We start from the raw sequence: 14473 nt of genomic DNA, 5'->3' as shown, positions 1-14473 counted from the left end.
GCAGGGCTGACGGGGATGGTTTTGCCAGGCAGTTGAGGGCTGGGCGGAGGGGTTGGGGCGTGACGGGGGAGGCTGGGGCAGTAAGGGCACAGGTGGAACTTCCCAGCCTGGGAGGCTGTGGCTGGGCCGGGGCCTCTTGGGACACAGTGGGAGGGGGAGGTGGGGGCCGTGGTGACACCAGGGCGCAGCCTGAGTGACAAGGGTTGGGAGCTGTCGGCCCAGGAGGGCTTCCTGGAAGCTGTGGACTTCGGGCTGTGTGTGCAGGGATGGGCCTGGGGGAGCAGAGAGCACACAGGACATGGTGACAAGGGCAGGAGGCCCCAGGGCCCGCCTGGACAGGGGTGTAAGGTGGTAAAGACGGAGACCTGCTGCGGGGGTGAGGCAGAGGGAGGCAGGGCCCAGCCCCGTCTGCCCCCCCTTGCCCGGCCTCCTGGTGTGTGTGGGGGTGCCCAGGTAGGTGTCTGGCTGCCCCTCCTGCTGCAGGACTTCTGGGGCGGGGGAGGGTCCGAGTGTGGCCAGGGGAGGGTCTGAGTGTTGAGGGTCCCGGCTGCAGTCCCATTGCACAGATGGAGAAACTGAGGCTCAGGGACTTGCCCAGGGAGCGGTGCTGCCAAGTGGGGAGCCCTGTGGGAATTCACGAGAGGGGGCGGCGGTCGGGGAGAGGAGGTCTAAAGCAGCCCCACCCCCACCCCCCACCCCCCAGAGGGATTCAGGGGGTCCCGGCCCACCCCAGGCACGGGTGAGTGACAGTCACTGCGCCTCCGTGGGTTTGTTGAGCCCTGAAGGACAGGTGGGAAGGTGGACGGCCGGGCCTCTGCCCTGGGCTGGCAGTGTGGCCCAGTGGGCGCCTCACGGCCCTGGAGCCAGCAGACGGGGTCCCTCTCCCAACCAGTGGCAACCGCCTGCACGTCGGTCATTTCTGACCCCCGCGGCGAGGGTGGGTCAGCCTCCAGGGAGGGGCTGCGGGGCTGTTGCCCGAGACCCGACGCAGCCTGGCCCGGCCTGTCCTGTGTGGCCAGGGCAGGACGCACGGACAGCTGTGGCTGGGGACACCGGGGCCAAGTGAGGGCCGGTGGGGCCGTCGAGGTTGTCGGGGAAGAGTGGTCGTCTAGGGCCGCCCATTCGGGCTGTGGAGGCAGCGCCCGCTCCTCCCGGCACGGGCAGCCCTCGGGCCCCCCCAGCTGTCCCCCGGTGCCCGGCTGGGAGTCCAGGGCTCCCTTCCAGAGAAAGGTCCTTCGTTTTCTCAGCTGGAGGCCCCTGGAGCTCTGGGCTGAGGCCGGGTACGTGTCTTCCAGGGCATGGCTACTACCTGGCCGTGGGCGGGGCCGTGGCCCAGCACAACTGGTCCCACATCACCACCGTGCTGCAGGACCAGAAGCTGCGCTGCCAGCTCGTCGACGGCTCCGCGGACCTGGGCCTGATCAGCATCCAGGGCCCAGCCAGGTGAGGGGGGCCCGGCGGACCTGGGCCTGGTCAGCGTCCAGGGCCCAGCCAGGTGAGGGGGGCCCGGCGGACCTGGGCCTGGTCAGCGTCCAGGGCCCAGCCAGGTGAGGGGGGCCCGGCGGACCTGGGCCTGGTCAGCGTCCAGGGCCCAGCCAGGTGAGGGGGGCCCGGCGGACCTGGGCCTGGTCAGCGTCCAGGGCCCAGCCAGGTGAGGGGGGCCCGGCAGACCTGGGCCTGGTCAGCGTCCAGGGCCCAGCCAGGTGAGGGGGGCCCGGCAGACCTGGGCCTGGTCAGCGTCCAGGGCCCAGACAGGTGAGGGGGGCCCGGCGGACCTGGGCCTGGTCAGCGTCCAGGGCCCAGCCAGGTGAGGGGGGGCCGGCCCCTGGGCGCACCCGGACCCCAGCGGGAGCCCGGGCAGAGCCACTTCCCGACCTGGGTGGGACATCCCACGTCAGTGGCTGTTGCGAACCCCAAGATGCCGCGCAGGGAAGCACGGGCGCCCTCTGCACCCGCGGGGAATGGGCTCCAGGCCCCCTCCCCGGGTGCTCAGGTCCCTTGGGGGGAGGGGCAGTGTCCGCCCGGAGCCCTCACCCCTGCACCGGGCACGGGGGTCGTCTCTGGGTTTGCGACTGCTTTGGGAGCGGCGTCGGGGAGGGACGCCTGCCCGTGCTCCTTAGACTCGTGTCTTCCGTATGCGACGCTGAGCTCTGTGTGGACCCCGTGGCGGGGGGGCACTGCCTGTCACCCCCAGCGTGTGGACCAGACGGAGCGTCATGGGGAAGCCCCATCAGGACTCCTGGGTCCGGGGAGGGGCCCCGGGGTCTCCAGGTCATCTCTGGGCCGGCATCTCTCAGTGGTCACAGGCTCCTCCTGCAGTGATGGGTGTGTGGGCGGGGCAGCCGCCCGTAAGTAGCTACTGAGCCCTGCTCCCCACCCCTGAGGAATCAGGGCCCTGCGAACACCCTCGGGTGCTCAGAAGCGAGTGAGGCACCAGGCCCCCGGGCAGGTGTGCGCTTCGGAAGGTCCCGCCGGCCATGCTTTGGAGCGTGGGCGCCGACGGGAGGCACAGCCCTGGCCAGGGCTCCCGTCCTGGGGATGCCCTCTGGGCTGCTCTCGGCTGTTGGTTGTCGATGAAGAAATGGAGGCCTGGAGAGGTAGAGACCGTTGCCCAACGTCTCACAGCCAGCAGGTGCAAGAGCCAAAGGGGACGTGGGCCCAGCCTTGCCCCCGCCCCGAAACCCCCGGGGAAGCTCCATCTGGTCCTGCTGTTCACACCCGGCCATGGCCCGGGGTCCCTGCGGCTCATCCCAGGGTGCCCTGGTGGGGACTGCAGGATGGGGGGCTGGGGAGAAGGCGCTGCTCTCAGGGCAAGGGGGCACTGCAGTCCTGGGAGGCGGCAGAGGCGGCAGCTGGGCACCAGGGGAGGCCTGGGAGCGCGCCGGGCTCTGCTCCTGGAACCACCTGCCGCACATGCTCCAACAGGGCGCAGCGTGTCTGGTGGCGGCCCCGGCAGCTGGGGGGCCTGCCGAGACCCCCGGCCCCTGTGCGCTGACCCTGCTGTGGGCAGCTGGGCTGCGAGGCGCCCAGCTGAGCCCCGGACCTGAGGGTGCCGTCCCAGGCTGTGAGTGACATGGGTCTGTCTTCACGCATCACCGCCTTGATCCTGATCGCCGAGGGCCACCTGCTGGCTGCGTGCTGACCAGGGCATGCGCGGCTCGAGAGCTCTGACCCTGGGGGCTTCTGCGAAGGCTTGGCCTGGGGCTGCCCTCGAGTGCCGACTGCTGAGCGGGTGAGGGGTCAAGCCTGGAGCTCTCTGGGGGCACAGGGATGCCGGCAGAGGAGGCAACAGGGGCAGAGGCCCCAGGGCAGGCGTGAGCCGGGCGTGTCCAAGGCAAAGCTTTGATGCCGGTATGGAGCGGGGCAGAGCTTCGTGCTCGGAGGTCCTGTGGGCCCAAAAGCTGCTCTCTCGGGGGACGGGCCGGGGTCGGGAGGCGGCTCCGAGGCCAGGTGCAGCAGGGGTTCCCCGGGGGAGTCACGGCTGCGTCCCTGTGTTTTGGGGGTTGCATGGCTGTGGCAGCTTGGAGTGGTTCTGGGGAAGAGGGGGTGCGTGTGTGTGGGAGGGAGCAGGGGGAGGAGCTGCAGCGCGGGGGGCGGGGAGCCGGCACTCGGGGCTCTCACGCGGGGACCCTGCCCGGTCTCGGTTCCCACTTCTCCCCTGGGGCAACAGAATGGGGGCCAGGACCCGGGGACCTGGCCGGGACTGGGACTGTTTGGTGGGGATGGGAGCGACAGGGTGCTGGGCAGACAGAGGACGGCACCACCCGGGGACAGCAGCCTGCTCTGGCCTGGTTAGGTGACAGCTTCCAGGCCTAGGGCAGAGGGCAGCTCAGCGCCCTGCTGATTCTCAGTGCCGCCGCCGTGTGTGTGCCCAGGTTGGGCCCGGGGCTCGTGTGGGAAGCTCTGGCAGCCCCGCATGAGCCGCTGTCTGATAGCAGTTTCTGGCACTGTTCCCTAACCAGGGCTGGGGTGGGGGTGGGGGCCCCCTACGGCAGCCACTAAGCTGAGTGTGGCTTTTGAGCCTCTGAAAGGTGGCTCGTGTGGCTGCATTTTTTTTTTTTGACAGGCAGAGTGGACAGTGAGAGAGAGAGACAGAGAGAAAGGTCTTCCTTTGCCATTGGTTCACCCTCCAATGGCCGCCGCGGCCCACGCGCTGCGGCCGGCGCACTGCGCTGATCCGATGGCAGGAGCCAGGTGCTTCTCCTGGTCTCCCATGGGGTGCAGGGCCCAAGCACTTGGGCCATCCTCCACTGCACTCCCGGGCCACAGCAGAGAGCTGGCCTGGAAGAGGGGCAACCAGGACAGAATCTGGCGCCCCGACCGGGACTAGAACCCAGTGTGCCAGTGCCGCAGGCGGAGGATTAGCCTAGTGAGCCGTGGCGCCAGCCGTGGCTGCATTTTTAATCAAAAAAGTTGTTTTAAAATTTGTTCATTTATTTGAAAGGCAGAGTGAGAGAGAGAGAGAGTTGGGGGAGGAGTGAGAGAGCGCTTCCATCGGCTGGTTCGCTTGGCACACGGCTGCAGCAGCCAGGGCCAGGCAAAGCCAGGGCCAGGAGCTCCCTCTGGGTCTCCCTCGTGGGTGGCAGGACCCAAGTTCTTGAGCCGTCGCCTGCTGCCTCCCAGGAGCGTTTGCAGGAAGCTGGACCTGAGGGGGAGGCAGGACTTGAACCCAGGCACTCTGATAGGGGACGTGGGCATCGCATGCGGCTCAACCTGCCGCCCGTGGTTCACTGTTAGGAACTTGGGGTTACACTGCCTGGCATGGCAGGCGGAGACTGGGTGCACAGCACAGGGCAGGTGGAGACCGGGTAGGGGCACGGCACAGGGCAGGAGGAGACCGGGTAGGGGCACGGCACAGGGCAGGAGGAGACCGGGCGGGTGCACGGCACAGGGCAGGCGGAGACCGGGTAGGGGCACGGCACAGGGCAGGCGGAGACCGGGTGGGTGCACGGCACAGGGCAGGAGGAGACCGGGCGGGTGTACGGCACAGGGCAGGCGGAGACCGGGCGGGTGCACGGCACAGGGCCAGCGGGCGCGGTTCAGTGACTACCAGTGGGTGTTCTGTGTTCTCCGGCACACTCAGCCCTGTGAACCGGGACCCTGGGCCGCTCAGCAGGAGGAAGCTGAGGGTGACAGAGGCCTGGGTCCCTGCCCCTCGGGCTGCCCGCTCTTCCCTTGGGGAGGGGCGGCCTCCCGCAGCCCCAGCCAGGCCCGGTAAACCGGGCGTCTGGATCTAGGGTTTGGCTTGGGTCAGAGCCCCTCAAGGGCTTGGCCCCGGGCGGCGGTCCCAGGCTTGTCCCACCGTGGGGAGGCCTGGGGCTCCCTCCCGGCCCCCCCCCCCGCCCGGCTGCAGAGAGCAGGTGTGAAAGCCGCGCGTGCTCTCCAGGGGCTGCGTGCGTGGGCACGGGGGTTATGTAAGGCGCCTGGCAGGCTGCCCGGCACCGAGCACCACAGGCTGGCGTGGGTGGCAGCTCCCAGCACGGTGGGGGTGGGGACGGGGTTGGCAGCCCTTGTGAGCCAAGGCCACCCCGCAGCCCTGGAACCACCGGGACCCCAAGCTGCGGAAGGGGGGCCTGGCTCCCGCTGCTGTGCCAAGTCCTTCTTACTGAGTGCCCCCTGTGCCAGGCGTGTAGGGCGGGGGAGGGAGAGCCACCCTGGCCAGGCGCACTGCAGCCCTAACCAGGGTGCCTGGTCGGGACTCGGGAGTCTGGGAGGGCTTCCTGGAGGAATGACTGATGAACCAAGGGCTTAGGGGTGACCAAGGCTCAGGTGTGGGCAGAGCGGTGTGCGAATGTGGAGGGAGGGCAGCAGGCACAGAGCCAGGTCTCCAGTAACTCAGCAGGGCCAGAGGCTGCCGGGCGCCGTGGAGTGCGTCCTGTGCTGGGAGCAGTCGGGCCCTGGGGCTGGCCCTGCCCTCGGGCACCTGCATCCACTGGGAGGGGTGAGGGCAGGAGCAGAGCCAGCATCAGCCCTCAGCCCCACTGGGAGGGGGATGCAAGGCCGGGGAGGGGGCCAGAGCAGGGCGAGGTCAGAGCAGGAGCTGCTTGGCTGGGGGCTGGGGGCGGCCAGGATCTGCCCCGACCCAGCGACCCAGTGTCACCCTCACAAGTCACTTTGTGGCCCTGGGGCCAGCTGCTCTCGCTGGCTGGTGGTGACCCCGTTGGAGGCCAGAGCTCCGTGTGGGTTGTGAGTGTCTCTGGGTGGTGGGATTCAGGGGTGTCCACTGGCTGGTTAGCTGCCCTGCCTCAGTTTACCCGAAAGAGGCGGGACCCTGGCCGAGCCTGTGCCGGCTCTGCTGGTCCCCAGCGTGGCCCTGTGGACAGGCGCTGCCTCACCTGCTCCCTGCGGCGTGGACACCGAGTTGATCAGGAGCCGCCCGCCCCGCAGGCGTGCCGGGAGTGCCGCCGGCCGCCGCCGACCCGGTGCTCTTTCCCGCAGCCGGGCCATTCTCCAGGAGGTGCTGGACACAGACCTGAGCAACGAGGGCTTCCCCTTCTCCACCCACAAGCTGGTGAGAGCCGCCGGGCACCTGGTAGGTACCAAGCTGCTGCCCTCTGGGCCCGACGCCGAGTGGCCTTGGGGAAGTCCCTCTGCCCCCCGGGCCTTGTCCCCAGCTACGAGGTGTAGACCGGGGAGGCCAAAGAGCCCTGCCCACAGGCTGCTGGGGGCTGGGAGGGGATCTTGAAGTATTTCTGCCCTCCCCGTGCAGGGCGTGTGCTGGAGACCCCGCCCCTTGCATGGCGTGCCCCTCCTCCCAGGAGCAGTGTGCCTGCCCAGGGTGTGTGGGTGTGGCCATCTTTCCCTCTGCCTCCCTCGGAAGTAACGGGGCTATGGTCAGCTGAGCTGGGGGACCCCCCCCACCGCCCACCCACAGGTGGAGCCCGGCCAGTCCCTGCAGTGCACCTGTGCACCAGGGTCAAGTCCCCTTGTGGGGCTGTGGGCGGGACTGGCCCCAGGCCCGGGGGTGGGGTCCTGGGCCAACTCCAGTCGCTCTTCCAGCCTCAGTTTCCCTGTTGGGAAAGAGGTTGCGATGTCCAGTGGTGCCCAGCCCTGCCTCCCCATCAAGGGCCTCTCCGGCACGTCTCAGCCCCGGGCTCGTCCGTGTCTCCCCAGAGTGGTGGTGGTGGGGTCTCCTCTTGGAGGTCTCAGCCCCAGCTCAGTGGACACTGGGGTTAGCACGTCGAGGGCCCGTGTTTGGCGTCCTGGGGGTCAGCAGCTCCCTGGCCTCTGCCCACCACTCTCAGGCTGCACCCACTTTGGCACAGAGGACGAGTGTCCAGGCAGGTCCCTGCGGGCCAGTGACGGCAGCAGCTGGGGCCCAGGCGGAGTTCAGAGGCCACTGGCTTAGGTGGCAAGTCCGGTCAGGAAGCCAGGGGGCTGTAGTGGGGGCTGGGGGCGCTGGGGGCTGGCCAGGAATGCGGGGAGGAATGTCAGGAGCGGGGCCTGGCGCCCTGGGGCCTGGGGCGGAATCGGTGTCTGTTGGTAAATAATAAACCAAGCGGTGATGCTAGGGCGGCCTCCGCAGGAGGAGATACAGGGGCTGGGGCCCAGCGCTGCCCCCCACCCCGCGGGCTGCACTGGGGCAGGAAGCACCCCCCCCCACAGGCTGCACTGGGGCAGGAAGCACCCCCGCGGGCTGCACTGGGGCAGGAAGCCGGGGCTGCCTCTGTCTAGCTTGCTTCCTGCCGCCTGCAGGGACCAGAGAGGGCCGGCGCGCTGAGCACTGCACAGCCAGAGTTGGGGTGGCTGCACCCCATTCTGTGGGGGCTGGGTTCTGAGTTGTGGGGAGGGCTCGAGGAGGCTGGGGGTGCCCAGCAGCTGCCCGGTACCAGCTGCCTCCCCCACCCCCGGGCCAGCCCACTCCAGCCCTTGCTGCTTCCTGAGCCGGGCTGGTGCCTTCCGGGCAGCCGCTTCACCTGCGAGGCGCAGGGGCCAGGCCGGGCTCCGAGGAGCTGACGTGGGGGTGCACTTGCAGGCTGCCTGTCCCCGGGGTCCCCGAGAGGGCCGTGCTCTTGCTGGCCTGGAGGGAGTTCTGTCGCTGCAGTCAGCCCCAGCCTGCCCTGGTCATTTGCAGGTGTTCCTGTCCCCCCTTTTCAGCTCTCTGTGTGCCTGGTGCTGACCCAGCTCTCCAGGGGGCTGAGCTGACCAGGGCCTGGAGGTGGGAGGTCACTCTCGGACACGGGGAGGGCTTCTGGCATCCACATCAGCCACGCTGCCCTGGTGAGGCTGTCGGGGGGTCTGTACCGGAGGCCAGCCCACCGGGAGAGCAGCGGGGCCCGGTCAGGGCTGCCAACCAGCCGCCTCCCACGCCCACAGCTCCCCCAGCCATTCCGGACTCGGGGGGGGGCAGTGCTCACACCTTCTCCTCTGGACTTTGGGGTCGGCCCCCAGCGCGGGGCGTCCTTGCCCGGCTCTAGAACTCGTTCTGGAGCCGCTGGCTGGGGGCCCGTGGGTGCCGGACTCGGGCTGGGGTTGGGCAGCGCAGCCTCGTCCCTCCAGACGCCCACCTGCTGGGGTTGGAGCCCAGGGAGGAGCCAGAGCAGCCCAGGCTGCAGGGGTGGGGCCCCGGGCCGCGGCGAGTGGTGCTCACCGGCTCAGGAGCCCGCAGGGAAGTGAGGCCTGCGGGGGTGTCCCGGGAGGGAGACGGAGCCCTGGGAGAGACAGATGTGCTTAGGACGCTCGGCCAGGAGCAGTGTGGCCCCTGACGGGGGCAGGACTGGGCGGCTGGCCCCATGCTTGCTGGGGGGCCCCTGTGTGCGTCTCCTGGCCCCTTGGCAGGACACAAGGGACACACGGCTGTCGTGGTAAGGGGAGCTCCTCCCCACCCCAGCCGAGCTCAGCCGTCGCCCCCTGCTGACAGCAGCGCCCCTGCACAGCCCCCAGGAAGAGCAGTGGTCTGGGAGCTGGCCCTGCAGGCTCAGTCGTGTGCTAAGGCCCTGCACACCGTGGGACCGAAACCCCACACTTGGCGGGAATGCGGCGACAGCAGCTGCTCCTCCCTCTTCCTTCTGGCCCTCGCTGCCACGTGTTGGGAGGACCCCGCTCCCCGGGAAGTGGGGGAGTGGGGCGCAGCTGGGGTCCCGGGGACAGTGGCCGGCCAGGGAGTCCTGCCATTGGCAGCCACCACCCCCCGCCCCACTCAGGGCACAGGGGCCAGGGCTTGGTCCCCGGGAGTGTTGTGCTTTTTGCCGGCCCCCGGGTCATCTCTCAGGCCCAGGTCACATTCCTGGGCGGTCCGAGCCTGGGACACGAAGGCTTCCTGTTCTCCGGGCTGGCCGCTGCCCCGGTCCCATGAGGCCTCACTGGCTGGGGTGGGGGGAGCCGGGGTGGGGGGAGTCAGCTGCAGGCCCTGGGGCCCTCGGGGACAAAGCCTGCCCCTCAGCCCGGGGCCCAGCCGGCTGAGGGGCAGCGTGTGGTTCCTCGGTGCCCCCCACCCCACCCCGAGGCTGCCGTGTCCGGCTCCCCCTCTGGGCTGACCACAGGTTCTCCGCGTATCAGAGAGCGCTTCACAGCCTCCTAACACCAGTGTCTCTGGCTGACTTGAACCACGTGCGGTGCAGAGAACCCTGGGCCAGAGCGTGGGGCCGGCCAAGTATTTATAGAAGACGGGCTGGGCTCCCGCCAGCCAGCTGCGGGGTGGAATGTGTGCCTGCACCGGCAGTGTCGGCACGGCCAGAGGCCGAGAGGCAGCGTGGGGACGCCAGGCTGGGCGCCAAGGGCTGCGGCCGGATGGACGACCCGGGCCCCCAGCGTGCGGGGCTGCTGTCTTACCGTAATTGTTCTCCAAGTCGCTTGGATCTGCCCCAGGCTTCCAGCATCCTCGGGTTCCTAGAGGGGAGAGGGAGATGGGAGGAGCCGTTGGCTCTGCAGCCAGCGCACCAGCTGTCCCCGCTGCTCCCCGATCCCCGGCCTCCAGGCCAGCGAGGCTGCGGTGGGGGCGCCGCTCTCCCGGAGGCCAGACGCGGCGTCCCCGGCGCCTCGGCCCGGGACGGGTCCTTCCGGTGGAGCAGCGGGCACCAGGGTCAGAGGCGCGGCGATAAAGGGATTGTCTCCTGAAAATTAATTGAGGCCAGGAGGAAATTGAGTGTCCCTGATGTGAGAGGTGCGTGCTGCGGTGCCGCGGGGGCCGCTGGGCCCCGGCCGCCCAGGTAGGCGCAGGGGGACGCGTCCTGCTGGCCGAGCGTGTGCCTGCCTGCCCGGCGCAGCCACTGCCGGGAGACGCGCTTTGCGGAGCCCGTGAGAGTTTGCTGAGGCCCGAGACGGCCAGGACGTGAGCAGCGCGCTCTGTGACAGCCAGGAAAGGCGGGCTGGTGACCACAGGGCCCTGCCCACAGGAGGCTGGGGGCCCGGAGGGGAGCGAGGAGGCGTTTCCCGCCCTCCCCGAGCTGGGCACGTGTGTTCCCTGCTGCGATCAGGCTGTCGGCGCTGGGGTCGTGGCCGTGAGTTCAGCAAACCGGGCGGCTGAGTGACCCTGGGGCGTGGGCTCCAGGGTTCCCACGTGCCTCGAGGGCCACCCAGGTCCTTTCTCCCCAGGGAACCCTCTGCGCACCACTGTCTCTGTGGCTGCACACGGTTCCTCCTGGGGGGACCTAAGGCTCTCACCATCGGCTTGAAACCCCGGGCGCCAGGGGCAGGGTGGCCGACGAGAAGGTGCCTTCCGCGGGCGCCTGGGTGGTCTTTGCCAGACGCGCGTCCCTGCAGGCTGGGAGACAGGCCCCGGGGGAGGGCCAGCTCCCGGGAAGCCGCTCTGATCCTCAGTGAGGTTGACAAGCTTGCAGTGCGGTTGGAGCAGCGCACGCTCCCCCTGTTCTTACACTTGGAGCGTTAGTTCCCTGTCACTCTCCCCCCCCCCCATCACCGAGATCACCACCCTCACCACGGCTGGCATGACCACCGCCGATACCACATCACCACAGCCGCCACCACCACCACCGCCACACCAGTCCCATCGTCAGATCCACAGCCGTCATTTGCCACCCCCACTGACTGCGACCCTGACCGATGGGAGCGTGGGCCCCCCTCCCAGTGGGGTGTGTTGCGAGCAGGGAGATCTTGCGTGTCTCCAGTGGGCTTGACAGACGAAGCCCCTCCACTCCTGCCAACTCGCTCCTCTGTCTCCTGGGGGGGACCCCTGCCCTGCGGAAAGCCACACCTGCCCTGATCACTGCTGCGTGCCCGGCACCCCGGGACCCCCACTTCTGTAAGGGTGGCTGTGGTGGGGTGCACCTGCTCTGATCACTCCTGTGTGCCCGGCACCCCGGGACCCCCACTTCTCTGAGGGTGGCCGTGTATGGGGTGCACCTGCTCTGATCACTCCTGCATGCCCGGCACCCCGGGACCCCCACTTCTCTGAGGGTGGCCGTGTATGGGGTGCACCTGCTCTGATCACTCCTGCATGCCCGGCACCCCGGGACCCCCACTTCTCTGAGGGTGGCCGTGTATGGGGGTGCACCTGCTCTGATCACTGCTGTGTGCCCGGCACCCCAGGATCCCCACTTCTCTAAGGGTGGCTGTGTGGAGGGTGCACCTGGAGTGTTGGGTGTTGGAAACTTGTGACGCCACCATGTGCCGACGTCTAGAGAGATGGTCTGGGGGCCTGTGTCTGGGCATGCCTGCCACAGCCCCTGTGTGACACTTACCCAGACAGATGCACTCGGGGCTGGCTCTGGTGACATGTGTCCAGAGCACCCCCCAGGGTGTCCTTGGGGGTGGAACTGGGGCGGGAGTCCCAGCAGAGCTGGCCCCAAGTGGGGTGATGTTCCAGGCGCAGATCCCCACCCCCAGTCTGTCTTTCTCTGATGGTATCCGAGCGTAGCCTCTCCCCAGCCACCAAAGATGAGCAGAGGCGGGTGGGGGAGAGTAGGTGACAGTGTGGGGCTCAGGAGCCGAGCTGGAGGCAGCTGGCCAAGCCCGCCTCTGCCAGCCCCCACTCTCACGCCCCAGGGTGTGCTGGAACCGGCTCACACCAGCTTGTGCCAGCTGAGAGCTTAACTTGTAGGAAAACTCACGAGCAGGTTGTTAAGTCCTGGGTGCCCTGCAAACGGCCGTGGCGGGGGTGTTCACACCGAGGCAGCTGCGGCTCCGCTGAGACCCTGCTCCGGGGCTCGCCCAGCCCGCGCTCCTGCCACCGCCCCTGCTGAGCCGACACACCTGCCTGCCTCTTTCAGTGATTATCTCGTTGGGCCCGCGAGCTCCCCAGGAGCCCTGTGTCGTCCCGACTTTGTGGAGGGGGAGGCCAGAGGCCCAGATTTAACCCTGGTGGGTTTGCTTCGACCTCCAGCACCTGCCACCCGCGTGGCCTGAGTGAAGCAGGTGGCACCCACGTGACAGGAGCACCCAGGGCACTCCCTCCAGGTCTGAGGCCCCGACATCCTGCACCTCCCCAAAGGGGCGGGTCCTCGGGCCCATGCAGACGAGGGAAGGGCTGTGATGGTGTAGTGACGTCCACCTGTGCGCGGGGACGTGGGTCTCAGCCTCCCCCAGCCCCGGGCTCTCTTTTGCATCTGCTGCCATCGCGGGCTCGGAGTCGGGCCCCAGAGGGGGTCACGGCAGGCGACAGCTGTGCTGCCTCTGGGAGCCGTTCCCTCCCTCTCCTCCGCGAGCCCTCACTCCTGAGGGGCCGGGAGGGAGAGGACACCAGGCCCAGCTGCCGCACCGAGGGCCCAGCTCCAAGCCGTGATGTGTGGAGCTAAATCTGGCTGCTGATAACAGGAGGCCTGACGCCAGGGGGCAGCTCCAGCTCCCTGGGGATGGGGGTGGGGCTCTGTCTGCAGAGCTGATCCCCAGGCCCCCATTTCCCACCAGGAGGCGGGCGCTGCTCTCCCACGTCCCTCTGCCGCCTGGCCGTCCTCACCCCCCGGCAACCCTGCCTGGCCAGCAGTGGTTTGACCCAGAATTGCCACTCAGATCCAAGTGAGGGCCCCAGCAGGTTCCTTCTGCCGCAGTCACAGTTCATGAAAGCACCCCAAAACCCAGGGCTGACACGGCGTGCCAGGAAGCAGGGCCCAGAGCCGCTCCCCGATGGGCTGAGACCCTGAGCCTTGGGCTGGCGTGGGGGCTGGGCTGTGCACACTGAGCTCGGCCCGGGGCCTCTGGGTGGTGCGCGGTGCCCGGGCCACCTGTGACCCGTGGGAGGGGCCCCTGGATGTCTGTTGGAGCAGCGGCCTGTGGTCATCTGGGTCGGGGGCCGGGTGGTGAGCCCTGGCACAGAGGCCACCCCGAGGTGTCGGCCGGGTGGTCCACGTCTCAGGATCTGGCCTCTGGCCTCTCCCTGCTCTGTCCCTGCGTCTGTGTCTCCATCCCCGCCCCGTGTCCCCTGTGTCCCTCTGTCCCTGCGTCTCCATCCGCCACCCGCTGTCCCTCGGCCTCTGCAGTCTGAGAGCCTCTGACTCATGGCCTGCCAGCGGTGGGGGTCATCTGACCTTGTTGCTGTCACCTCCTCGGGCACCTCAGTGTCTCCTCTGTCACCCTGTGAGGACACCGGGTCGGCCCTGGTGCTGCCTGCCCGCCTGTGCCGCTGCCTCTCCTCTGTGCCTGACCCCAGGGGCCCGGGACGTGCCCATCACCCGGCCCCTGTGCGTGGGTTTGAAGCGTGGCGTTCCGTGGTGTTGAGCCGTTCACGCGGCCGGGAGGCAGATTTGCAGCGGAACTCCGTGCCCGCCCTAGGAGCTTGCTGTGGCTCCCGCCCCGCCCGGGCCACTCCGTGTCCACTCTGTGCACTCGGCTGCTCTGGGGCCTCGTGTGAGTGGAATGCTACACGGAGTGCCCTTCTGCGTCTGGCTTAGTGCCCGGGCCCGCCCGTGTCGTAGCTGGTGTCGGAGTTTCCCACCTGCCCGCACCACGGACTCCTGGCAGACACAAAGAGCCGCACGGCAGGCAGTGGCCACGGGCGTTTGCTGCTCTGCCGGCTGCGTGGACAGCCGTGGACAGCCGTGGACAGCCGTGGACAGCCATGGACAGCCGTGGACGGGTTCCTCCCGGAGACCCTGCTCATGGTGTCTTTGGGTTTAGCCAGAGTGCGATTGCTGGGTCAGCTGGTGGTTTTGTTTTAAGAAATGATGTCTGTCTCCCTAATCTTTCTTTGCGAGAGATCCCCCGGCTGCCGGTTGGCTGCTCGGATCCTGCACTGGCTGGGCTGGGCCAGGCTGAAGTCAGGGGCCAGGAGCTCCATCAGGGTCGCCACGCGGTGGCATCATCCGCTGGCCCCTGGGCATCAGCAGGACGCTGGATGGGCAGCAGATGGGGGACCTGGTCCCAGGCACTCTGCTCTGGGACGCAGATGGCCCCAGCGCTGGCCGTGCCTGCTGTGCCACACGGCTGTCCCCGGATGGTTTTCTTAGTCCCCTCCTGGCTTGCTCACGGTCAGTGCGTAGAAGTGCTGCTGGTTTGTGTGCGGACTCCGCGTCCTGCTGCTTTGCCGGGTTTGTCTCTTGGTCCTAACAGTTTTGTGTGGAACATTGAGGCTGAGTGAGGA

The 14473-nt window shown here is 68.7% G+C and overlaps 1 protein-coding gene across 10 annotated transcripts in view; it reads left to right on the top strand.

Moving 5' to 3' along the window:
• SARDH (sarcosine dehydrogenase) overlaps positions 1–14473 on the top strand; it is a 45242-nt gene that overhangs the window by 24501 nt on the left and 6268 nt on the right. For all 10 annotated transcript variants that reach the window (XM_070066663.1, XM_070066644.1, XM_070066666.1 and 7 more), the window contains exons 17-18: positions 1296–1443; positions 6439–6532. In XM_070066663.1, the coding sequence (XP_069922764.1) occupies positions 1296–1443; positions 6439–6532 (242 nt within the window). The remainder of the gene's footprint in view (positions 1–1295; positions 1444–6438; positions 6533–14473) is intronic.

The sequence above is a fragment of the Oryctolagus cuniculus genome, chromosome 1, assembly GCF_964237555.1.
Source record: "Oryctolagus cuniculus chromosome 1, mOryCun1.1, whole genome shotgun sequence".
Classification (NCBI taxonomy): domain Eukaryota; kingdom Metazoa; phylum Chordata; class Mammalia; order Lagomorpha; family Leporidae; genus Oryctolagus; species Oryctolagus cuniculus.
Note: the sequence above shows the minus strand (reverse complement) of the source record. Positions and strands in the feature narration are given on the sequence as shown.